Source organism: Hemiscyllium ocellatum, chromosome 13 (genome assembly GCF_020745735.1).
Source record: "Hemiscyllium ocellatum isolate sHemOce1 chromosome 13, sHemOce1.pat.X.cur, whole genome shotgun sequence".
Classification (NCBI taxonomy): Eukaryota; Metazoa; Chordata; class Chondrichthyes; order Orectolobiformes; family Hemiscylliidae; genus Hemiscyllium; species Hemiscyllium ocellatum.
The window spans coordinates 3,089,405-3,116,887 of record NC_083413.1 but is presented as its reverse complement, the minus strand read 5'-3'; the positions used below and the strand labels follow the sequence as shown (position 1 = coordinate 3,116,887).

General features: G+C 43.8%; 1 protein-coding gene across 1 annotated transcript in view; it reads left to right on the top strand.

Annotated features, from left to right (window-relative positions):
* Nucleotides 1–27,483, top strand: part of LOC132821661 (collagen alpha-4(IV) chain-like) — a 266,111-nt gene that overhangs the window by 160,289 nt on the left and 78,339 nt on the right. Inside the window, exons 25-32 of the mRNA XM_060834370.1 lie at nucleotides 330–513; nucleotides 6,273–6,335; nucleotides 6,659–6,766; nucleotides 10,660–10,878; nucleotides 15,914–16,075; nucleotides 17,703–17,870; nucleotides 20,839–20,982; nucleotides 26,448–26,555. Of these exons, the coding sequence (XP_060690353.1) occupies nucleotides 330–513; nucleotides 6,273–6,335; nucleotides 6,659–6,766; nucleotides 10,660–10,878; nucleotides 15,914–16,075; nucleotides 17,703–17,870; nucleotides 20,839–20,982; nucleotides 26,448–26,555 (1,156 nt within the window). The remainder of the gene's footprint in view (nucleotides 1–329; nucleotides 514–6,272; nucleotides 6,336–6,658; nucleotides 6,767–10,659; nucleotides 10,879–15,913; nucleotides 16,076–17,702; nucleotides 17,871–20,838; nucleotides 20,983–26,447; nucleotides 26,556–27,483) is intronic.

Here is a 27,483-nt window from a genome sequence, read left to right as displayed (position 1 = left end):
TGAGCAAACTCCACACAGACAGTCACCCGAGGCTGGAAGCGAACCCGGGTTCTAGTGCTGTGAGGCAGCAATGCTAACCACTGAGGCCCCATGATGTCCCTTCATGGTGAATAGTGAGCCAGTGTGGACATTGAACCCACACTGTTGGCAAAACTGGAACCTGTTGAGTTTGGGTCAATACAGGGTGACTTTAACTTCCCAGCTGATGAATTTCTGCCACAGAGGGTTTGAATGATCAGGCCGGGGGCTAAAATCCCTCTCCCCATTTTTCCCCTTGCTCTATTAATGAAGTCTCTCAGTACCTCTGATTGTGTTTGCATCTCCCACAGGGTGAAACCAAGCCTGGGTCTCGAGGGGAGAAAGGTTTCTGGGGTCATGCTGGCCAGCCTGCATTGCCGGGACCACCTGGAACCCCAGGTATGGGTTACCCTGGTCCCAAAGGACAAAGTGGCCCTGTGGGAGATCCGGGGTTTCCAGGTGAACATGGTTCGAAAGGACAAAAAGGTCTGAAAGGTAATGCCGCATGAGAGTGTCATGGTTACATCAGCGTTATCATGCAATAACTTTCAAAGTAACATTGTGCAGTAAATGTAACCCTGACATTATTGTCATGCATCATTTCAGATATCTTTAATTAAACTCTTCAGAGATAGCGTCATATAGTACAAGAGGGCTTTCAGTCTATCGACATCCAAATACTTAAAGCTACACTAGTCCCACCTTCCAGCACTGGGCCCACAGCCTTGAACACGACGACATTTCAACTGCTCATCCCAGTTCGGTTTAAGGCTGTGAGGTTTGCCTCCTCAGTTCCCCTCCCAGGCAGCGCATGCTAGACTCTCACCACCCACTGGGGGAAAATGTTTATGTTATGACCCATCTCTGGAGCAGCTGGAAGTTGAACTAGGGGCTCCTGGCCTGGAGACAGGGACACTACCTGTATGATACAGGTTTGTACCAGAACAATTGCAGAACTATTGGCTGGATCTTTGGAGAGTCGGGTCAACATTGGTAGCCCTTGAAACAGAAATTGCCACCCAATTTTAGTCCCTGGTACCTGCTGCTGGCAATTTTCACCGTGGGTAAATATGCAAATTGGGTTTGTTTTTCCGTATGAGCAGTTTGTCCATGTCATTGTTACTATGTGGCTCGTTGAGTCTTTCTATAATGTGTACAGGGTGACCAGACATCAGAGGGCTGAGAGTTACAATGGGGCCGTGAGTAACGACGGAGCTGTGAGTAACAATGGGGCCGTGAGCAACAATGGGACTTTGAGTAACAATGGGGCCATGAGTTACAATGAGGCTGTGAGTTACAATGAGGCCGTGAGTAACAAAGGAGCTGTGAGTAATAATGGAGCCATGAGTAACAATGGGGCTGTGAGTAACAGTGGGGCCATAAGTTACAATGGGGCTGTGACTAACATCGGAGCTGTGAGTTACAATGGGGCCGCGAGTAATAACGGAGCTGTGAGTTACAGTGGGGCCATGAGTTACAGTGAGGCCGTGATTATAATGGGGCTGAGAGTTACAGTGCGGCCGTGAGTAATAACGGAGCTGTGAGTAATAATGGAGCCGTGAGTAACAATGGGGTTGTGAGTTACAGTGGGGCCATGAGTTACAGTGAGGCCGTGATTATAATGGGGCTGAGAGTTACAGTGCGGCCGTGAGTAATAACGGAGCTGTGAGTAATAATGGAGCCGTGAGTAACAATGGGGTTGTGAGTTTCAGTGGGGCCATGAGTTACAGTGAGGCCGTGATTATAATGGGGCTGAGAGTTACAGTGCGGCCGTGAGTAACAATGGGGATGTGAGTTACAATGGAGCTATGAGTAACAATTGGGACTAGAAGGATTCTGAGGGGTGGCTAAAGGTCATGGAAGTGGCATTAGGAGTGTGTAGGAGTTGAAGGGTAAGGGCTCGAGGGCCCAAAGGCCTTGAACACAGCTCGGCTGGTGTCCCAGAGAACTGAGACAGAACTTTTCTCCAGCTCTCCTAGGTCATCCTGTAGTATCTGCTTCTTATTCTTGGATCGACAGGCCTGACTTTATCCCACAGGAGCATGGGAATAGGAGTGGGCCATTCTCTCAGTGGCTGATCCGTGGCCTAACTTCATATCCCAGCCTTTTGCCCATTTCCTTAATACCTTAACAAAAGTTAATCTACCTCAGGTTTTAGTTTCATCCAGTCCAACATCCAGTGCCATTTGTGAAAGAAAATTCCAAACCTCTCCCACCCATAATGTGTAGAAGTGCTTCCTAACATCTCTCCTGAACGGTCTGGCCCTAATTCTCAGACAATGCCCCTCAATCTAGAATTCTCAATCAGTGGGAATGCTTCATCTACCCTGTCTTTTCCTATTAATGCCTGCTGAGCCTGGGGAGAGAAGGAAAGGAGGTGAGAAGGGGGGTCATGGGATGGGTGAGGGAATGGGGGCATTTCCAGGGAGATCCAGAATTGCTCAGCTTGAGCTGCTGACCAGAGCAGTGGAACTGCGCACCGTTACCATGTCCTGGATATAAGATTGCTCGCTGAGCTGGAAGGTTCATTTTCAGATGTTTCGTCACCATACTCGGTAACATCTTCAGTGAGCCTCCGGACCAGAACATCCAGAACCTCAACCTGAGCTACAAATCTCAAAACTCGCTAGCCATTACCATGTCTTTGAAAGTTGGGTTTCTCTGTGTGAGCTTATATGGTTCAAAACCGTAAATATTTCTTTTTACAAATAGTTTATGGTTATGGTTGGGTATTTGAATATTAACCTGGATTTTCTAAAACATCATTTGAAATTCAAGATAAGGTATCAGATCCTATCAGAGTATAGCAACCATGTTGACTAATTCATGATCAGACAGAAGTACTTTTTTCTCAAATGGAATATGTTTGATCTGATAAAAGATAATGGTTTTGATTTCAGCTTCTCAGGTAATTCATCAAACAGGTGACTGTTTCGTGATTAATTACTTTTTACAGTCCCTGCCACTGTCAGCTGCAAGTACACCTCTTCCTGAGGCTTTCATCTGAGTACATGCCTCTGCCCTGATTTCAGTCAGGGCTTTTGAGGCTGTAATTCACAGAAGACTGAATCTTATGGCTCCTAACAGCAATTGCTGAATACACGTCCATTTCCCACCTTTATATGCAAATAGATGGAAAGCATTATCATTATTGTGAGTCATAATCAATACTGATCACTAACAAGCTGCCATTGTTTAGCTTTCTCCCAAGCTGTTCACTGACGATTGATTGCAGCCTTAATCTCAGCAGGGTGATAAACTTAATGTTTATGAGTAAACTCACAGGATGCTGTGATCTCAGTATAGGACCAGGGATCCCAACAAAGTTGAGGATGATTGGGGTCAATTCTAGCACCTGCAGTAGTTTGTTCCTACACAACAGGATGATTATGGCCATTGGAAATCATTTGTCCAAGACTCAGGGCATCCTTGCCAGGGCACCATCCTCCTCAACTATGATCTTCCGTTTATCAGGTTAGGAGTTTGGCTGTTTGCTTGTGATTGTATATTAAGAATCAATGCTGAATCTCCTACAATCACTACCTCACCATTGGTCAGAAGACTAATTGTACGAACAGTCAAGTGAAACCATGTTAGGGCCATGTGACTATGCAATGAGCAATTTGTTTCCTGACTGACCTCCCACTATCTACAACATTTCAGTCAGAACCGTGAAGGAATGAAAGTGTAGCTCGTCAAGATTAATGCAAATGTAAGAACACTTCAGACTCTGACACCAGATAGAACAGATCACTTCAGGAGATTTCCCTGCAAGGATGAATGGCCTCTTCCCTGATGGGGGAATGGCATCTTTCTGTGCTATGTGAGTTTTTATGTTGCTGGTTTAGATATTTATCCAAACTACCACATGTTGCTGTGGCTTCAGTACACACTCACTACAGAATGCACTGCAAAACATCACCGTATTTATTTCCTGAGCAGTTCCAGTCTTTTGAACAAACTCATCTCAATGTTGGTGGAAGTGAGGACTGCAGATGCTAGAGATCAGAGTCAAGGTTAGAGTGATGCTGGAAAAGCACATCAGGTCAGGCAGCATCCAAAGAGCAGGAAATTTGACGTTTCGGGCAAAAGCCCTTTCACTGCAACCCCCAGGTCATCTCTTCTGTTCAGATGTTGCCTGACCTGCTACGCTTTTCCAATTTCAATGTTGTGCGTGTTGCAGCATTCTGAAGGATAGACATTTATACTTTCATATTTCAAATTGTGTTAATGAGCTTTACATCTTCACTCAATCAATCTTGTTCTACAATAAGTTAATAATTTTGTTGTTTATTAACATAACCTGGCCAATGGATATGTTTATTCCAGGACTAACGTAAATAAACTTTGTATTTGGCTATGTCATTATCATGGTTATCTATATCTCCCATTGGCTCTGAAAGGGCCCAGTATAAGCCACTCATTGAAGGACAATTAATGATGGGTAACAAACACTGGCCTTGTCAATGACACACACAAAACACAAAAGAATAAAATTATTACCATGTTGTCAGGAAGATATAGATCAATGAAGATGACAGGGCAGGTGGAGAGAGCAGTTAATAAAGCACGCAGTGTTCTCAACTTTATAGAGTACAAGAGCAAGAAGGTGATGTTGAATTTGTACAAGACATTTGTTAGACCTCAGCTGGACTATTGTATAAAGTTGTAGGTGTTACATTATAAGAAAGATGTGAATGTATTGGAGCAAGAGCAGAAGTGATTTACAAGAATGGTTCCAGGAATGAGAAATGTCAGTGATGAGGATAGATTGAGGAAGTTGGGACTGTTGTCATGGGAGAGGAGGAGGCTGACAGGAGATTTGGAAGAAGCTGTTCCTGCATACAGAAAGAACAAGAACGAGAGGGACATTTAATGTGACGGCAGAAGAAGCAAAGGTGATATGAGAAAAACAAACCGTATTCACCCAGTGAGTAGGTAGGCACTGCCTGGAAATGTGCAGGAGGCAGGTTCAACTGAGGTAATTCAGAAGGGAGTTGGATGGTTACTTGAACAGAAATGGTATTGAGGGATATGGGGAAAAGTCAGGAGACTGATGATAGAACTGGTACAGACACAATGGGCTAAATGCTTGCCTTATACACCAGTATAAATTTGCCATTCTGTGAAATTAGTAAGTTGATAAAACATTTAATGTTGTGACCAGTGGACCAGTGGAACAAGAAGGAGGTAGTACACTTGTCCCAACCCGGTCATTACAAATGACAAGAAAATGCTACTGGGCACATCAAGGCAGGCAATCATCTCCTGAGGATGGAATCGAGCAGCTCTGGAACTTGGTGGTTTGATTCTGATTTGTATAATCTTGGCATATTAATGTGGGTTTGATTTTAGTTCTCAGCCAGAGCAATGTGTGCTGTATGTAATACTGTAGGCTTGGACTTAGTACCTAGGTTGTTTCAATAAATCAATAATTTTGCTGGAAATTGTTGGAAAATTCAAATAATTCCCCATACGTTGAGTTCTTAAACCCAAATGAACACTTACTCCAAAATCCTGAATAAACATGCTCCAAATGGAATGTTTATTAAATTTAGATTGGGCAAAAATATACTTTCTGATATTATAGAACAAAGAGAATAAAGAAAATTAACAGCCCAGGATCAGGCCCTTTTGCCCTCCAGGCCTGTGCTGATTCAAATCCACTGTCTAAACCTGTCAGTCAATTACTAAGCATTTTTATCTCTCTACTCCGCACCTACACATGCATCTGTCCAAACGCATCTTAAATAAATCTACTGTGCTTGCCTCTACCACCTCTGCTGGCAACACGTTCCAAGTACCCACCACCCTCTGTGTGAAGTACTTACCGTGTGTATCCCCCTTAAACTATCCACCTCTCACCTTGAAAGCATGACCTCTCATTATTGAATCCTTCGCCCTGGAAAAAAAGCTTGTCTCTATCCACCTTTTCTATACCCTTCATGATTTTTGTAAATCAGGGCTCTGGCCCGAAACGTCGAATTTCCTGTTCCTTGGATGCTGCCTGACCTGCTGTGCTTTAACCAGCAACACATTTTCAGCTCTGACCTCCAGCATCTGCCGACTTCACTTTTTACTCGATGATTTTGTAAACCTCAATCAGGTCCCCCCTCAATCTCCTTTTTCTAGTGAAAATAAACCTAACCTACTCAACCTCTCTTCATAACTATCTGAAAACTTGTATTTGCAAGCTGTGGTTGACCAATGAAGCAGTGATTAAATTAATTATTCCAAAACATCATCTTCCACAGGTGATTCTTCGTGTCCAAGTGTCCAAGGGCCACATGGTCCAAAGGGATTTCCAGGGCTGCCAGGTATTGAGTTTGTAATAAATCCAGTCAGATTACTGCATTTCAGAACAGGTGGCAAAGAGACCTATGAAGTAAATGTGAGAGGTAGAACGAGTGGAATAAATGTGATTGAAGTACACAGAAGCTATAAAATGAGCATTTAAGGTTTTAATGTCTAATGTTCTGTTAGTTAGGTAAATGCCTTATTATCTCTGCACTTTTCTGAACATATTGTAGGTGAGAAAATGGATCTGTCTATCAGCTAGCTCTTTGATGTTCTGATGTTGCTGTCAATCAGGTTAGGGTTGCATGCCTGACAATTCACATGTTCTCTTTCCCTTCCACAGGGCCGAAAGGTTTACCAGGAAATCCTGGCAGACCAGGGAATATCGGCTTCGATGGGCTCAAAGGCCTAAAAGGTGAAGCAGGAATTCGGTCGTTTGCTGGAGCACAAGGTGTGAAGAGAGAAGACCTTAGCATCTCAAACTGACTCATGTTGTTTTGTCAGTACCTGAAAAAAATTCTGTTTGTAAATTGCAATTCAGAAACAATTCTCTCTGTGTAAGAGAGATTGAGCAGTTTAGGCCAATACTGCCTGGAATTTGGAATAATGAGATAAGATCTGTGTTTTATAAGATGCTAAAGGGGATTGACCAAGTAAACATTGAGACGGTGTTTCCTCATGTGGTGAAAGTGGGTACTACAGATGCTGGAGATTAGAGCTGAAAATGTGTTGCTGGTTAAAGCGCAGCAGGTCAGGCAGCATCCAAGGAACAGGAAATTCGACGTTTCGGTATGCCTGAAACGTCGAATTTCCTGTTCCTTGGATGCTGCCTGACCTGCTGCGCTTTAACCAGCAACACATTTTCAGCTCTGATCGCCAGCATCTGCAGACCTCACTTTTTGCTGGAGATTAGAGTCAAGATTAGAGTGGTTCTGGAAAAGCACAGCAGGTCAGGCAGCTGAATGATGAATGGCTTTTGCCCGAAATGACGATTTTCCTGCTCCTTGGATGCTGCCCGATCTGCTGGGCTTTTCCAGCACCACTCTCACCGTGACTGTTTCCTCATATGGGACAGTCTAGAATGAGAGGTCATGGTTTAAAGATAAGGGGCAGCAGATTAAAATGGAGAAATGATTTCTCTCAAAGTGCCCTGGATGCTGGGGCATTGAGTAAATTTAAGGAAGGTAGACAGTTTTTTAATTTATCTGTTGAAGAGTTCTGGAGAACAGGCAGGAAAGTGAAGGGTCTTCTTGTTTATTTGTGCGTTATGGGCCTTTCTGGCTGGCCAGCATGTATTGCCTGTTCCTAGTTGCTCCTTGAGAAGGTGGGGGTGAGCTGCCTTCTTAAACTGCTGCAGTCCATGTGCTGTAGATTGACCCACAATGCCCTTATGGAGGGAATTCCAGGGCACGATAAGATCAGTCATTAACGTATTAAATAGCAGAACAGTTCCGAAGACTGAATGGCCTGCTCCCATTCCCGCTCCAAGCTCCTCTTGTCTTATGTAAGTGGACAATATTGGCCAGTTTTGCCACTGAATTGGCTTGATCTAGAGTCAAGGCGCTAAGCAATCTGTGCTGAAAATGTGTTGCTGGAAAAGCGCAGCAGGTCAGGCAGCATCTAAGGAACAGGAGATTCGACGTTTCGGGCATGAGCCCTTCTTCAGGAAGGGCAATCTGTGTATGCAAATGAGGGATATAGCTTACAAATGGATTCTAGATTCCTAGGCTCCAACTGTTCGGGCAATAGCTCTCCTTTTAGTTCTGTTCATAGACTCCCGGCCTGTGCTGAATGAATTACTCTAAAACAGAATCAGAACAATTGGCTTTCATTTTCTCCAGCTTTCTTTTACTCTTCTGCATGATTTCACTCTATTTTTCACAATCACTGTTTGCCTCAATGTTTCTATCCCCTACTTTCTTAATCACTATTTCTGTGGCTGTTTTCTGTGTGTGGATCTTGTATGATGTCTAAGTTCTGTTTTGAAGTGTTGTGATTGCCCTAGTCCTATCTACAGACTGGCAAAAGTGGGTACTGCAGATGCTGGAGATCAGAGTCAAGATCAGAGTGGTGCTGGAAAGGCACAGCGGGTCAGGCAGCATCCAAGGAGCAGGAAAATCAATGTTTCGGGCAAAAGCCCTTTATCAGGAATGTGCTTTTCCAGCACCACTTTAATCCTATCTGCAGCTCCTCCATGCTGCAGACTTACTTTGTGAACACTTCCCACAACCCCTGACGTGGACCTGTTTATCCCAAGCTTAATAGTCTGGTCATTGGCATTACTTAATGTAAAAAGTGAGGTCTGCAGATGCTGGAGATCACAGTTGAAAATGTGTTGCTGGTTAAAGCACAGCAGGTTAGGCAGCATCCAAGGAACAGGAAATTCGACGTTTCGGGCCAGAGCCTCATCGTAATTCCTGATGAAGGGCTCTGACCCAAAACGTCGTATTTCCTGTTCCTTGGATGCTGCCTAACCTGCTGTGCTTTAACCAGCAACACATTTTCAGCAGGCATTACTTAATGGCCTCACTTCTGTTCTCTCCACACAATCTGTCAGCTTTTCATTTCCAAATTCAGGAATGGGAACAGAGGGGTCAAGTTTTAGGAACCGGATGGGAAGGCAAACAGATGGGGATTTGGAATATTGCATTCAGTTCTGGTGTCCCTGCTACAGGAAAAATGTTGTGAATCTCGAAAGGATGCAGAAAATATTTACAAGGACGTTACCAGGATTAGAGGGATTGAGCTTAAGGGAGTGGCTGAATAGGCTGGGGCTGTTTTCCCTGGAGCGTCGGAGGCTGAGGGGCATGGATAGGATAAATAGACAAGGTCTTTTTTCCAAGGTAGGGGAAGCCATAACTAGCGGGCATAGGTTTAGGGCGACAGGAGAAAGATTTAAGAGGGACCTAAGGGGCAACTTTTTCGCACAAATGGTGTTGTGTGTATGGAATGAGATGCCAGAGGAAGTGGTGGAGGATGGTACAACTACATCAATTAAAAGGCATCTGGATGGGTATATGAATAGGAAGGGTTTGGAGGGATATGGGCCAAGTGCTGGCAAACAGGACTACATTAGGTTAGGATATCTGGCCGAGTTGGGGCGAAGGATCAGTTTCTGTGTTGTATGACTCCATAATACCCTGGGAGATTGCCGTGTTGGGCACAGGCCAACTCCAATTGATGGATCTGCCCTCCTTTCTGTTTGAAAAACCAGGTGACTTATTCTTGCCCACCTGCCCAAACTAACCACAACATGGTATGATGATATGGTATGATATATGGGTCGATGGTCTAATATTTGGATTAAATATCTTCAAAACAAGTTAACTTACTTATTTTCGATTTTCTTTTAAAAGAGGATGTGCTGCCAATTTTGGATATTCCTGGGACTTGTCTAGGGTAGATGATGATGAGGTGGGAGAGCCACTTCTCATATGACCACTCTATAGAGCTAGTGTAAACCATTCTGCCCATAACTCATGATAGCATCATGACTGATCCAGTTGTGACCTGAACTCTTCCTTCCTGTCAGACCCCCCATTACTTTTATCTCCCTTGTAGATCAAAAATCTGTCAAAACCAACCTTGAATGTGTTCAAAGAGCCAGTCTTCACTCGACTAGAATTCCAAATACTAACAATCCTCAGAAGTAATTCCTCTTCATCTTTTATCTAATGTTGGGACTCTCCCACATGAAAACTGTTGCCCCACGTGGAGAAACAGCCTCCAACAATCCATCCTGTCGACATACTACCCCCCCCATCCCGCCCCCATCACTCAGAATCTAACACATTTCAAGGAGATCATCTTTCATTCTTCTAAAGTCCAGTGAGTAAAAGCCTAACTTATTTTTAACCTTCCCTCAGCTCAGCAAGCAGCCCAGTGCATCTTCACTAAACAGTGTTCACTGCAAAGTAGTCTCCTTAGTAAGAAGACCAGATCTGTACAGATACAGTCTCACCAATGACCCATAGCATTGGAGCAAGCCTTTCCTGCAATGCGGTATTCAGGAAGAACCCAGGTAGATTTGGAAAGGGTAATGATACTTGAGAAGTGAATAATAAAGGCCAAGGAAGATCATTAAACTCCAGCAGGATACAAGCGGATACATCAGGAAGGTAATGGTGCTCTAAATATAAATAGTAGTGATATTTCTCACCAGCATCCCCAGTAGCACGATTCTGGCAGTAACATTTGGGAGGGTAAAATGACTACTCAGGATCTGCAGTGGTTGGGTGAGTGTGTTAGATGATAATACAGACCTACGCTTTTTCAGTTTGACTTTCTAACACATTGGTTGTTCCTTGGAGCAGTGCAGCTAAATTACAGCTTCTGGTTCCTCAGGTTTGCAAGGTTTGACTGGTGACCCCGGTCCTCAAGGACCTCCTGGACGAACAGAAAATGGAGCACAAGGTTTTCCAGGTATTCCTGGTATTCCGGGAGAAAAAGGTCCACCTGGTGACTCATACGATGGTCCTCCAGGGACCCCTGGATCTCTTGGAAGAAGAGGATCATCAGGTGCAGTTGGAGATACTGGAGGTCCAGGGCCACCTGGAAGGCAAGGTGACTTCCAAAAGCCAATTCTTACATTGGTGTCTCATTTATGCAAATACATTTGTCCTGAGGCTTCATGCTTAATTGGTTGCAGTCGCGTTTGATGTCTTAAATTGATTTGCATCACATCCCTGTTTTGGAATGAACTTGATAGGGCCTGGCATCTTCAGTACAGGACAGAGAACCAGCAACGTTGGGTTTGAGATGGCTCATGGGATATCATCAGTGCACAATGTTCTACAGTTGGAGCAGAATTTTCTCAGGAAATTGTTTACTTTTGGAATGTCTCTAATTTGTTACGTTTAAAAACATCAAACTACGAAGAGTAAACTCAGATAGCAGTAACAGTACATATAACACCTTTTCATGATCTGTGCTAATTGGAAAATGAAGCAAATATGTTGATGTTAAATTAATTAATTAACAAGTTCATAGCTCCTTGAAAGTAGAGTCTCAGGTAGATAGGATAGTGAAGAAGGCATTTGGTATGCTTTCTTTATTGGTCAGAGTATTGAGTACAGGAGTTGGGAAGTCATGTTGCGGCTGTACAGGACATTGATTAGGCCACTTATGGAATATTGCTTGCAATTCTGGTCTCTTTCCTATGGGAAGGATGTTGAGGAACTTGAAAGGGTTCAGAAAAGATTTACAAGGTATGTTGCCAGGTTTGGAGGATTTGAGCTATAGGGAGAGGCTGAATAGGCTAGGGCTGTTTTCCCTGGAGCATCGGAGGCTGAGGGGTGACCTTATAGAGGTCTTTAAGATCATGAGGGGCATGGATAGGGTAAATAGACAAGGTCTTTTCCCTGGGGTGGGGGAGTCCAGAACTAGAGGACATAGGTTTAGGGTGAGAGGGGAAAGATATAAAAGAGACCCAAGGGGCAACGTTTTCACGCAGAAGGTGGTATGTGTATGGACTGAGCTGCCAGAGGAAGTGGTGGAGGCTGGTACAATTACTACATTTAAAAGGCATTTGGGTATATGAATAGGAAGGGTTTGGAGGGATATGGGCTGGGTGCTGGCAGGTGGGTCTAGATTAGGTTGGGATATCTGGTCGGCATGGACAGGTTGGACTGAAAGGTTTGTTTCCGTGCTGTACATCTCTATGACTCTATAACTTGGATATTTAAATATTTAACTCATTAAAATGCATCAGTATCATTGAGCCTCTCCCTTAGGAAACCCCCTTCCCTTTTGATTCCTGTTTGCTGGTGTATTAGACAGCTGAATGAGCTAGCCAACAGGTCATGTACGCGCAAGACTTCAAATGAAGATCAGATTGCAGCCTGCATGTAGATGAATAAAATAGAAGGAAATACTTGGTACTGTACACAGTGACCTTAAAGCATTGCCAAATAACACTCATTCTGATGTGTTATATATTATTAGACTTGATAAAAAATATACATATTTATTATCATTTAAAGAGCATGAGAGTTTCAGATCTGACTCAAAATGAATCTTCATTTACAACTACATTTTGAGTTAAATATTAATTATTTCAATCATTGTGTAAATCAAATTCTTAAAACTCAGTTCATCAACTAATCTTCCTCTCAGCCTATCTATGCATGCTTCCAAGCAAGATAGAGCGTGCATAAATGTTTTTCAGATCACTCAGGTTTAAGGATTTTTAAATTAAGGCTTATTTAACGTCTTATTTCATTCTTATTCTTGATTGGAGAGTTGACTAATTAGTACCTTTTGCCTAAGAATAAGAATGAAATTATTTTTGGCCATTTTCCAATCTTCTGGTTCTTATAATTTTAACAGAATCATTCTGTAGTATTTTGCAGGATTGCTCATCTCAATTCTTGACATTTCCATTCAGTGCTGAGAAGTATTGTTCAGCATTGAAATTCCAGTGCCAATTTATTGAATAGAACAAAGGGTTGAAGTAGCCCCCATGCATTTTTTCTTTAATTTGCTGATTAATGCACTAATAATAACTTCCTTTTAGCTCAACTTTAACACAATCACTGATATACTGGTATAGTTGAGAAAAGTAGCGAGTCAGACCAACAAAATTTGGACCCAACCAGGCGCCTCCACACACATCATTTACTGCATCCGCTGCACCTGATGTGGCCTCCTCTATACTGGGGAGACAGGCCGCCTACTTGTGGAACGTTTCAGGGAACACCTCTGGGACACCCGGACCAACCAACCCAACACTTCAACTCCCTCTCCCACTCCACCAAGGACATGCAGGTCCTTGGACTCCTCCATCGCCAGACCATAACAACACGACGGCTGGAGGAGCGCCTCATCTTCCACCTGGGAACCCTCCAACCACAAGGGATGAACTCCGATTTCTCCAGTTTCCTCATTTTCCCTCCCCTCACCTTGTCTCAGTCCCAACCCTCGAACTCAGCACCGCCCTCCTAACCTGCAATCTTCTTCCTGACCTCTCCGCCCCCACCCCACTCCGGCCTATCACCCTCACCTTGACCTCCTTCCACCTATCGCATTTCCAACGCCCCTCCCCCAAGTCCCTCCTCCCTACCTTTTATCTTAGCCTGCTGGACACACTTTCCTCATTCCTGAAGAAGGGCTCATTCCCAAAATGTCGATTTTCCTGTTCCTTGGATGCTGCCTGACCTGCTGCGCTTTTCCAGCAACACATTTTCAGCTCAAACAGGGCAGGCAGGGATAAGGTAGGACTAATGAATTAAACTGCATTTATTTCAATGCAAGGGGCCTCACAGGGAAGGCAGATGAACTCAGGGCATGGTTAGGAACATGGGACTGGGATATCATAGCAATTACAGAAACATGGCTCAGGGATGAGCAGGACTGGCAGCTTAATGTTCCAGGATACAAATGCTACAGGAAGGATAGAAAGGGAGGCAAGAGAGGAGGGGGAGTGGCTTTTTTAATAAGGGATAACATTACAGCTGTGCTGAGGGAGGATATTCCCGGAAATACATCCAGGGAAGTTATTTGGGAGGAACTGAGAAATAAGAAAGGGATGATCACCTTATTGGGATTGTATTATAGACCCCCTAATAGTCAGAGGGAAATTGAGAAACAAACTTGCAAGGAAATCTCAGTTTCTGTGGTTATGGTAGGGAATTTTAATTTTCCAAACATCGACTGGGATTGTGATAGTGTTAAGGGTTTAGATGGAGATGAATTTGTTAAGCATATACAAGAAAATTTTCTGATCTAGTATGTGTATGTACCTACTAGGGAAGGTACAAAACCTGATCTACTCTTGGGAAATAAGGCAGGGCAGGTGACTGAGGTGTCAGTGGGGGAGCACTTTGGGGACAGCGACCATAATTATATTAGTTTTAAAATAGTGATGGAAATGGAAAGACCAGATGTAAAAGTTGAAGTTCTAAATTGGAGAAAGGCCAATTTTGACGACATTAGGCAAGAACTTTCGAAAGCTGATTGCGGGCAAATGTTCGCAGGTAAAGGGACGGCTGGAAAATGGGAATCCTTCAGAAATGAGATAACAAGAGACCAGAGAAAGTATATTCCTGTCAGGGTGAAAGGGAAGGCTGGTAGGTATAGGGAATGCTGGATGACTAAAGAAATTGAGGGTTTGGTTAAGAAAAAGAAGGAAGCATATGTCAGGTATAGACAGGAGAGATCGAGTGAATCCTTAGAAGAGTATAAAGGCAGAAGGAGTATACTTAAGAGGGAAATCAGGAGGGCAAAACGGGAACATGAGATAACTTTGGCAAATGGAGTTAAGGAGAATCTAAAGCGTTTGGACAAATACATTAAGGACAAATGGGTAACTAGGGAGAGAATAGACCCCCTCAAAGATCAGTAAGGCGGCCTTTGTGTGGAGCCACAGAAAATGGGGGAGATATTAACTTAATATTTTGCACCAGTATTTACTGTGGAAAAGGATATGGAAGATATAGACTGTAGGGAAATAGATGGTGACACCTTGAAAAATGTCCATATTACAGAGGAGGATGTCCTGGATGTCTTGAAATTCATAAAAGTGGACAAATCCCCAGGACCTGATCAGATATACCCTAGAACTCTGTGGGAAGCTAGAGAAGTGATTGTTGGGTCTCTTACTGGGATATTTTTATCATCGATAGTCACAGTGAGGTGCTGGAGGTTGGCTAACATGGTGCCACTGTTTAAGAAAGATGGTAAGAACAAGCCAGGGAACTATAGACCGGTGAGCCTGACGTTGGTTGGGGGTAAGTTGTTGGAGGGAATCCTGAGGGACAGGATGTACATGTATTTGGAAAGGCAAGGACTGATTAGGGATAGTCAACATGGCTTTATGCGTGGGAAATCATGTCTCACAAAATTGATTGAGTTTGTGGGGGAGTGTTATGTTCAGAGGAGACTGTGGGGGAGGGGAATGTTAAGGGGGCAAGTGAGAGCAGGAGAATGTTCAGGAGGATAATGTGGGGGCAGGGAATATTCAGGGGAGAGGGTGGGGGAGGGGAATGTTCAGGAGTGAGTGTGGGGGAGGGGAATGTTCAGGGGGAAAGTGTGGGGGCTTCTCTTGATCCCTTGCCAACATGACAATTTGGTGGATAAAGTTCCATTCAGGCTCTCAAGAATTAACTGACCAGCTTGTCAGCAAATCATGAGAGCTGATTTTGAAGTGGCTTCCTCAACATCTGATCTAGAGTGATCTACTCTGGCAGATCATTGCCCTGGTTCTGGGGGCTTAGACAGTCAGGAGGTTAATGTGTTTGCTCCTGCTCTCGCTGGGGGATGGGGTATGTCTGAGGCTGCTCCTTGTTCCCTGTCCCGGCCACCAGATGACCCCATATTTGGCCAAATGGACTGCCCACCACACTGGGATGGCAGGGAGTTGGGCTGAGGTACTGAACTGGACATTGATGGATTCTTCAAAATCTTAATTAGTCAAGAGCTGTGTAGGTCACTCTGGACCTTCTCTCCCACTTGCTGTGATGCCAAGAAGGAGCCAAGTATCTCCCTGGGACGGGTGCATCTCCTTTTGTCACCTCCCTCACCACCCCCTCCGGGAAGGGTTCGGTTGTGGCCTTTGTTTCTGTTCTAAGGAATGATAATTATTTGCTTCTGTTATTTTCAGGGCGCGATGGAGTTCCAGGATTTCCTGGACTTAAAGGACTCCAAGGCAATCCAGGCCTAGCTGGACAGGCTGGGCCTCCTGGCCTACCCGGCTTCCCTGCAGAGAAAGGCGAGCCAGGCCCCATCGGGCAGCCTGGGCCTCCCGGGATACGTGGACCCTCAGGTGAAGGGTTTATAATACAGTTACACTCGTGTACACACACACACACACACACACACACACACACACACACACACACACTCTCAGACACAGACACACCCACAAATACACCAGGACCTACACACGTACACTCATTCACAGACACACACCCACAAATACACAGGGACCTACACACCTACATGCTCAGACATAGAGACACAAATAGACAGGGACCTACACACACACACTCTCAAACACAGACACACACTTACAAATACACAAGGACCTACACATGTACACTCTCAGACACAGAGACACACCCACAAATATCCAGGGACCTATGTACGTACACTCTTATTCACAGACACACAAACACAAATATACAGGGACCTACACACATACACTGTCAGACACAGACACACATTCACAAATACACAGGGACCTACACATGTACACTCTTAGTCACAGACACACAAATACAACTACGATGTAATGGCGGGACATGATTCCAACTAATTGTGTTTGCATAGCCAGGATTTTTACAATTGGTTGTGGGATATATCTGAAAGAGCCCTCAGTCTAATGTTTAAATCAGACTCCCACAGCACAGTTGGAAGTGCTTGAGGTTCTCAGGGCTCACAAAATGCAAACTGTGGGATCAAGCACAGATGATTCCTCAAGGAGATCATCTGCTGTGATTGGCTGAATGTGCCCCCACAAACCCCATAGTCCAGTACCTTCTTCCTGGTGGATGTTCATCCAACTCCCACTGTTTCTTTTCTCACAATCTCTTCCAGTTTTCCTTAACTTCCAGTGGAACTGACACTGCGCTATGACCTTTTACAATCCAGACTCTTGTCCTTTCTCCCCTGTTGTCTGTCTCAGTTATCAGGCAGCATCCTAAATCCCAACCTCTACCTCCCACGGCTGCTTTCATAGCCAGACCAATTTGTCCAGCTGATAGAAAAGAAAGTTTTTTTGTCACATTTTTGGGATTTCTGGCTTTCCCCTGCTGACTGCCCGGCTCCTCTCCAACATCAGCTGTTGATTTCAGTTAATGTGGAAGCTCCCCTCCTACCTTCTGGTAATGGCTCCCATTTCTTTCTTCAAAGCGTATCTTAATAACGTCGAACTGACGTGGTGAGGTACATGGGATTTGTTCAGAACCTTTACACTCGCAATCATTCACCAAATTGATTTCACAGGTCAATCATTTCCTTCAGATTTACAATGTGTCTCCCTCACAAACCTCAGGCCTGTGTTTCCCATCGAAACGAACTGCTACACTTCCTTCCTGCAGTGCTCTACTCATTAGATTTTCCTTGTTACACCACATTTTTTGTAAAACTCCCTTCTGTAAGGAAATCCCATTGGAGTTTTAGTGATTGGCAATTCATTTTTCTTTGTTCTCTTGCTTGCCGTGAAACTCATTTAAATAAAGCTGCAATTTAGCCCTATGTGTCACTACAAGATTCACAATAGGCCTTTGTGCTTTGTTGGGGTAGAGTACTTTTTGTGATTTATACAAATATTATATGATAAGAAATATAATTGCACATATGCATCAGAGAGAATTAACCCTTACAGTTATTTTATTTTAATGTGTGCATAAGTAAAACTACCTGAATCTTGACTATTTTTCCTGTTTCAGGCCCATGTCTGAAAGGGTTACCAGGAAATCCTGGAGCTTTAGGCCCATCAGGGATGAAGGGTCTTAAAGGAATTCCTGGAAATCTGGGGATGCCGGGTTTAATTGGCATGCAAGGCCAACCAGGTCCGATGGGCACCAATGGGATCCCTGGCTTTCCTGGTCCAGCTGGTAAGTGATATCGAGTGTCGTGTACTTCCCCCTGTGGAGAGGCACGGTGGCTTCATGGTATTATTGGTAGATTATTAATCCAGAGACCCAGACCCAAAGTTCGGGGGACACAAGTTTAAATCCTGCCACAGCAGATGGTGGAATTTGAATTCAATTTAATTTGAAGAGTGAACTTTTGACCATGAAACCATTGTTGATTGTTGGAAAAACCCATCTGCGTCACTAACGTCCTTGAGGGAAGGAAACTGCCATTCTTACCTGGTCTGGCCTACACGTGACTCCAGACCCACAGTGAAGGGTTAATTCTTAACTGCCTTCTGGGCAATTAGGGATGGGCAATAAATGCTGGCTGAGCCAGTGATGCCCACATCCTGTGAATGAATAAAAATAACGGGTGGAAAAGCAGGTGAATCTTATTTATAATGGAAATTTTTCATCATATAACCTCGGCCCTTTTACAAAGTGTCTAATTGCCTTCGAATTACATTTTACCTGAAAGAGCCCATTGCCATCTTGTCAAGTAGTTATTAAAAATAATGAGTGCACATTATGAAGCAATTCCATAATGAAAATGTGAGAAAATTACATAATTATGAAATCAGTGGGTTTTACTTTTGCAGTTATTTTTATTTGTAGATATTTTTATTGAAATTTAACATTTTTGCAAATTTACAAAAATAAACAAAACTCTCAAATACAAACATTGATGTACAATTAAATCATATATACAATAGTCATAATTTAACAAAGAAAAGAGAAAGAAAGAAAACAAAAAAAGAAAAAAAAATGAAAAAAGAAAGAAAAAAAATACTCAACTTTCTACTAATCTAACCTATAACTAACCAGAGTGTATACCTAAGTCTCTTACATGCTCGGAATGTATAAACATCAAATATAATAAAACCCGTATTCGCGCAGGATTCCTCTCCCAAGGGGCCCCGGAGCAGCCCGGTCTGAAATCTTCACTAAATAAAAGCCCTTGTTAGGATAGCCGAAATATCTGCATTTATATAATTCAAAAAGGGCTGCCATATTTTATAAAATAATTCAGTCTTTCGGTGCACCATATTTGTGAGGAAGTCAAGGGGGATATATTCCATAATTAATCTGTGCCAATTTGAAAGTCCAGGGGGGCCCTCAGCCACCCAGTTCACCAAAATATTTTTCCTTGCACAGAAAGAGAGAATAGAAAATAGTCTCTTCCCATGCATATCCAGAGATGAGAGGTTCGAAAAGCCCAAAAGGAGAGATACAGGGTCCACCCTAATTTCCGTTCCTAAAATTTCTGTCAGGGTATTTGCCACTTTAGTCCAGTATCTGCGGATTTTCTGACAAGTCCACAGACAATGTACAAGAGTACCCACCTCTATTTTGCATTTGGGACACATTGGAGATGCTCCTACCTTAAATTTTGCCAGTTGAGCCGGAGCTATATGGGCCCTATGAAGTATCTTTAGTTGGATAGCCTGAGTTCTGTTACAGATAGCAATTCTTCTAGCATTTTCCCAAATGTCATTCCACATATCCTCAGAGATTTCTAGCCCCAAGTCCTGCTCCCATGTTTTAAGCAGGTCATCCATGTCTCCTGAGACTCCTTCATGTAGCAAATGGTATATAGTACTAACGGAGGATGCCCCCGCTGGTCGTAAGACATTACGTTCTCTGTCTGATTTATAAAGACTATCTATTAATGTAGTCTTCCTCTGTATATAATCTCGAACTTGGAAGTATCGAAAGAGATCCCCATTAGGTATTCCGAATTTCAGACGCAGCTGCTCAAAGGACATCAGGATCCCATCTTTAAATAGGTCCCCTAAGCATGAGATGCCCCTGGATCTCCAGAGTTTAAAGGTGGCATCTGTAATCCCCGGTTGGAATCCCCATGCGCCTACTATTGGTGCATGGGGGGATGTTTTATGTGAGTTTTTTGCAGTTATTTAACAGAAAGATTTCCAGCTCATCAGGTCTCAGCATAGGAATTGTACTGGTCGTGTGAAAATCACATCTGAATCCTGCTCGAATCTAATTTCTGGTTGTACCTGTTGTGATCACTGGAGCTAAGAAGAAGTTTCTTTCCCTGTGTGTCTTCTCCCCTCCCATGGACCCAGTGGCTATAGATTCCTCAGACAATTGGCTTTTTCTAATGGGAGAGTGTCAAGGGTGATCCTCACCTCCCTGCGTGCATACACATGTGTGCGCGCACACACACACACACACTCTCAGACACACACAACACACACTCTCTCTCTTTCAGACACACTCTCTCAGACACACACACACACTCTCTCTCTCAGACACACACACACACGCACACATATACTCACACACACTCTCTCTCACACACACTCTCACACACACACACGCACAAACACATATATACAGATGCATATATATATACACACATACTCTCACACACACACACAGGCACATGCATACAGGCATGCACAAACACAAATGCACATGCAGAAGCACAAACACATTTGCATACCCATACACTGACACACACACTCACTATCACACACAGTCACACATGCACACTCTCACATACACACTGACTATCACACACAAGTGGATGAACATGCATATATTCACGCAACCTAATACTTGCACACACACAGACACACAAGCACGTTCACACTCACAGTGACTCTCACTCTCTCTCACACAAACACTCACACATACATGCGCACACTTACACTTGCGTTTAGTCACAGTCACTCACACACTATTAGCTTTCTTGTTACATTATTAGAGAAAATTCAGTCCTTGCTTTATTTTAGATGAAATTGCTTCAGATTCAGAATCAGACACAAGGTAAAGTCATTCAGTAATCTGAGGAGGAGTGGTAAATGTTGTGAAAGAGGTGACTGGGTGGGGGTGAGGTGGGGTGAGGGTGTAATAGCAATTTCTGAGGAATACTTGCCTGGAGGTGTGTTGACCCACTGTGGATATTATTTTCATGGAATAGGCAACAAGGGGAGCCAAGGTCTTCAGGGATATCCAGGAGCAACAGGTCCACGTGGATTCCCAGGAATTCCTGGACCACCAGGACAACCAGGGAATGATGGAATAAGAGGCACTGATGGTGACCTTGGATTAAGAGGAAGAAAAGGTATCAATCGTGGGATTTTTTACACGTTCCTTTAGGAATGTATTGCAATATTTTCTTCGGAAATGTTGTTTAAAATAGCAACAATTAATCATGCAATCAGCATTTTTATTATGGTAGTGAATTGGAGCATGAGGATTATGAGTCCATCTCTCTCTCTCTCTCTCTTTTCAAAAACTTCCTTTCAATGTTCTGCAAAACAAACGATTCTACAACCACACACCAGACGCTGCGTTCTTGAGTTCATTATTTGAAAGAGTGTGAAGAGTACATTTTCTGTCTCCCCTATTTGCTTTCTGCATGGCCCTTCCAATGGTCCAATGTGAATGAACATCCGCCATATACAAAATTGTTCACAATTTGGGCCATTTTTCTCAGAGTTCTAAAATAGTTACTGAAAGGAAATGTACAAATGAAGTTATTTCCTTGAAGATGAAATTTATTTTCTGGATTGTTTGAGCTGAAACTACTTGTTGCAAAATCTAAATAAGGAGCATTACATTAAACTTTATTGTTTTGATAACTATTAAGCATTGCATGCTGCAATAAAGGCAAATTAAGTGACCAGATATAGGTGTCTAAGACACCATTTATACATTGGCAGTCACTCCTTTGATAATCTCTTGGATAGTGGTTTTATTAGAGTCATAGAGTCATGGAGATGTACAGCATGGAAACAGACCCTTCGGTCCAACCCGTCCATGCCGACCAGATATCCCAACCCAATCTACTCTCACTTGCCAACACCCAGCCATATCCCTCCAAACCCTTCCTATTCATATACCTATCCAAATGCCTCTTAAATGTTGCAATTGTACGGCCTTCACCACTTCCTCTGGCAGCTCATTCCATACATGTACCAGCCTCTGCGTGAAAAAGTTGCCCCTTAGGTCTCTTTTATACCTTTCCCCTCTCACCCTAAACCTATTCCCTCTAGTTCTGGACTCCCTGACCCCAAGGAAAAGACTCTGTCTATTTATCCTATCCATGCCCCTCATAATTTTGTAAACCTCTATAAGGTCACCCCTCAGCTTCCGACACTCCAGGGAAAACAGCCCCTGCCTGTCCAGCCTCTCCCTATAGCTCAAATCCTCCAACCCTGGCAACATCCTTGTAAATCTTTTCTGAACCCTTTCAAGTTTCACAACATCTTTCCGATAGGAAGGAGACCAGAATTGCACGCAATATTCCAACAGTGGCCGAACCAATGTCCTGTACAGCTGCAACATGACCTCCCAACTCCTGTACTCAATACTCTGACCAATAAAGGAAAGCATACCAAATGCCTTCTTCACTATCCTATCTACCTGCGACTCCACTTTCAAGGAGCTATGAACCTGCACTCCAAGGTCTCTTTGTTCAACAACACTCCCCAGGACGTTACCATTAAGTGTACAAGTCCTGCTCAGATTTGCTTTCCCAAAATGCAGCACCTCACATTTATCCGAATTAAACTCCATCTGCCATTCTCAGTGCCATTGGCCCATCTAATCAAGATCCTGTTGTAATCTGAGGTAACCCTCTTCGCTGTCCACTACATCTCCAATTTTGGTGTCATCTGCAAACTTACTAACTATACCTCTTATGCTCGCATCCAAATCATTTATATAAATGACAAAAAGTAGAGGGCCCAGCACCAATCCTTGTGGCACTCTACTGGTCACAGGCCTCCAGTCTGAAAAACAACCCTCCACCACCACACTCCTACTTTGGAACCAGTTCTGTATCCAAATGGCTAGTTCTCCCTGTATTCCATGAGATATAACCTTGCTAATCAGTCTCCCATGGGGAACCTCGTCGAACGCCTTACTGAAGTCCATACAGATCACATCTACTGCTCTGCCCTCATCAATCTTCTTTGTTACTTCATCAAAAAACTCAATCAAGTTTGTGAGACATGATTTCCCACGCACAAAGTGATGCTGACTATTCCTAATCAGTCCTTGCCTTTCCAAATACATGTACATCCTGTCCCTCAGGATTCCCTCCAAAAACTTGCCCACCACCGAGGTCAGGCTCACCGGTCTATAGTTCCCTGGCTTGTCCTTACCACCCTTCTTAAACAGTGGCACCACGTTTGCCAGCCTCCAATCTTCCAGCACCTCACCTGTGACTATCGATGATAAAAATATCTCAACAAGAGGCCCAGCAATCACTTCTCTAGCTTCCCACAGAGTTCTCAAGTACACCTGATCAGGTCCTGAAGATTTATCCACCTTTAATCGATTCAAGACACCCAGCACTTCCTCCTCTGTAATCTGGACATTTTGCAAGATGTCCCCATCTATTTCCCTACAGTCTATATCTTCCATATCCTTTTCCACAATAAATACAAATGCAAAATAATCATTTGGTATCTCCCCCATTTTCTGTGGCTCCACACAAAGGCCGCCTTGCTGATCTTTGAGGGGCCCTATTCTCCCCCTAGTTACCCTTTTGTCCTTAATATATTTGTAAAAACCCTTTGGATTCTCCTTAATTCTTTTTGTCAAAGCTAGCTCATGTCCCCGTTTTGCCCTCCTGATTTCCCTCTTATGTATACTCCTACTTTCTTTATACTCTCCTAAGGATTCACTTGATCTATTCTGGTTTATGAGCAGCCTGTGGGGTGTGCCAAACATTACAGCCCTCCTAAAATGTAGGTTCGAAAATACCATAGCTGTGGCCGAAATAATGTTTTGTTCAGTTCCAGCATCATGCCCCTGCCCTATGTATTAATTAATTACTAAGACAGGCTAACAGATTGTTAATTTATTTCAGGTGTTCCTGGAGAAATAGTCAGTGGAAATGATGGATCAGCCAAACTTGTACTTCAAGTTACCTGGTGCTTTATGTTTAAAGGGCTTCAGTTATCAGCAGAGTAGTCATGAAAGTGTTATTGTGTGAGATCACACTAGACAGACTCTCCTTACATCTATAATCATTCCCAAATTTTAATTGCAAGGTACTTGTGATTCTGTATATAGTTAAAGTCTGTGGGAAGAAATTAAGCATTCCACATTTGTCCCTTTGATGTTTTTACAAGCTGCTTACTTTCTGTGGCAGGAGTGCCCAGGTACCTTCCCCTGTAACCAGAAAAGATATAAAACCTCCTGGCACATCGACCCCTCTCATCTCCATCTAGGGCTCCAAACAGCCCTTCCAGGTGAGACAGAGGTTCACCTGCCCATCCTCCAACCTGGTTTACTGTATTTGGTGCTCCTGATGTGGTCTTCTGTACTTCAGGGTGACCGAATGTAAACTTAGGGAATGGTTCACCGAGCATTTCAGCCGTGCCCACAGGGGCCGACCGGACCTCCCAGTCACTGCCCATTTTGATTCCCCTTCCCACTCCCTTTCTGACATAACCATTCTTGGCCTCCTTGATTACCACAATGAACCAAACCGCAAACTGGAGTCCTCTTGGGCACCCTACAGCCTGGAGGACTCTACATTGACTCCAATTTCAGAAAACCTCCCTCCCCATCCCCTTACTCCCTTCCCAGCCCTCCTCCTCCCTTCCAGTGCTCCCTGCTACCAACTGCATCCATTTCTCCCATTCACTAACCACGTCGTACCCTCTACTTGTCTTCACCTATCCCCACCCCACCATCCTGTGCCTGCCACCCCCTTTATCTGCAGCTCCCCCCACACCCACACCTAGTCCTGAGGAAGGATTGACTTCTCCACCACCAGATGCTGCCTGGCTTGCTGTGTTCTTCCAGCCTCCTGCCTGTCTACTTTCTATGGCAGGGCTGGGTTGAAATGGCTTGTTTTTTTCTGTGTGGAAATTCATCGAGGTCCTCACAAAGACAGCATCATAACATAAAGACTATAACCTGACTTCCAACTTGCATTGTCCTTCTTCAGGACTGGGGCTGGGTGTGTGGGGGAGCTGCAGATAAAGGGGGTGGCGGGGGCAGGATGGTGAGGTGGGGATAGGCGAAGACAGGTAGAGGGTCTGACCTGGTTGGTCATTGGGAGGAATGAATCCAGTTGGTGGCAGGGAGCAGTGGAAGGGATGGGGAGGGGCTGGGAAGAGCATTAGGGGATGGGGAAGGAGTTTATCTGAAATTGCAGAACTCAATGTTGAGTCCTCTGGGCTGTAGGCTGCCCAGGCATAAGGTGAAGTGGCGTTCCTCCAATTTTCGATGTGGGTTTGCTGTGCAAATGGAGGAGGCCAAGGATGGTTCTGTTGGAAAGGGACGGTATGGTGGCTCAGTGGTCAGCACTGCTGCCTCACAGCGCCAGGGACCCGGGTTCGATTCCAGCCTCGGGCGACTGTCTGTGTGGAGTTTGCACATTCTCCCTGTGTCTGTGTGGGTTTCCTCCGGGTGCTCCCGTTTCCTCCCACAGTCCAAAGATGTGCAGATTAGGTGAACTGGACATGCTAAATTGCCCGTTGTGTTCAGTGATGTGGAGGTTAGGTGCATTAGTCAGGGGTAAATATAGGATAATAGGCTAGTGGAATATGTTTGGGTGGGTTACTCTTCGGAGGGGCTGGTATAGACTTGTTGGGATGAAGGGCCTTTTCCACACTGTTGGGATTCTAATTGTTTAAGAGCTGAATATATATTTCTTTGGGAATATGAACAGGAAGATGAAAGTTTAGACACAGCTGTACTGCAGAGCTCAAACTCGCTTTCACAACTCAAAGTAAAAGTGGAACTATATGCTCATTGGTTACACAAGGTCACGTAACTTTTTGAAAAGTTGGATTAGAGTGTTTAGTGAGATAAACTGGCACAAAGTAGTCTTTGAGTTAAAAAGAAACAGCTGCCTAGCGACTGCTTTTATTGTTAACTTGTAGTTAAGCACAGAACTGAGAGAAGACACAGTTGCAGTCATACCCGTGAGTGGTAAACAATTCTCAAAGACTGTGCAAAGAAGAAGTTCTAACTCAGGCAGAGACCTAGGTCTAACTGACTGGCTGCTGAAATTGAGGATTATCCCAGTCCATGGTATCATGGTATCATTGCCAGAAATCAAAACACCTGTGAGAAAGTGAATCTTGATCCACAGAATCTGAGTCTTTTTAGCGATGTCTATCTTGACTGTTCTCATTGTATATAAATGCGTGCATTTTGGATGAGACAGGTTATAGTTTAGGTTTACATGTTAAGGCTCAATAATCTGTTGTGCCCCTTGTTAATGGTTAAATTTGTTAATAATAAATCCATTTTCTTGTTGGTTGTTACTTTTAGCTTTAGACACTGGTCAAATTCAGACAAATTACCATCCTAGTGAATAAATTGGTCATTTATATGTTTGCAACAGCTCTCAAAGTAGTGAGGCTTGGTTTCCAGTGTGCCGTTCCCATTACGGTCATGACATTTATTTTGGTTTGTTTGGTGTTAACTTGGCTGATGTGGTTTTTGATTTCTGATATTTCTTTTGGTAAGGCAACGTCTCATGTCCTTCCAATCTATTTAAAAAAAAAATTAGAACAGTTTAGGACAAAGACAAAACTTCAACTCCTTTTATTTCAGGAGAAGGAGGGGACCCAGGAGAAAAGTCACAGCCTCGAATCATTTATGAAAAAGGCATTCGAGGAATATCGGGTGTTCCCGGTGAAAGTGGGTTTACAGGCTCAAGAGGTAAGGAGCATGCATCCAACTCACTTTCATATGTCTTAGAATTTGGTTAAAGAATTGTTCAGTTAGTGATTGATGACTTTCAAATAAACATTTCATTTTTTTACCTCTGGAATGAATTTGAACCTACCAAAATGAGATAATGAAAGTCATTCCTCAAAGATTAAGTCATTTGGGTGAAATGTTAAATTACTTCCTGGTAAGAACAAAGAATGTGGAACAGTCCAGCACAGGAACAGACCCTTCGGCCCACCAAGACTATGCTAATACATGATGCCTTTCTAAACTAAAAACCTTTTGCCTCCACGTGGTCCATCCCCCCACCTTGTCTCAGTCGGTTCCCTCAACTCAGCACCGCCCTCCTAACCTGCAATCCTCTTCCTGACCTCTCCGCCCCCACCCCACTCCGGCCTATCACCCTCACCTTGACCTCCTTCCACCTATCCCACCTCCATCGCCCCTCCCCCTAGTCCCTCCTCCCTACCTTTTATCTTAGCCTGCTTGGCTCTCTCTCTCTTATTCCTGATGAAGGGCTTATGCTCGAAACGTCGAATTCTCTATTCCTGAGATGCTGCCTGGCCTGCTGTGCTTTGACCAGCAACACATTTGCAGCTGTGATCTCCAGCATCTGCAGACCTCATTTTTTACTCGAAGATCTCCCTCCATTCTCTACCTATTCCTGTATCTGTCATGATGCCTCTTTAACATTGCTATTGTAATAGCTTCCCCCACCTCCTCTGGCAGTGCGTTCCAGACACTTACTATCCTCTGTGTAAAAACCCTGCCTGTCACATCTCCTTTAATCTTAATCCCTTTTAACTTAAACCCGTGTCCCCTCGTAATTCATATTTCTACCCTGGGAAAAAGACTCTGATTATCCATTCTATCCGTGCCTCTTGTAATTTTGTAAACTTCTCTCAGGTTGTCCCTC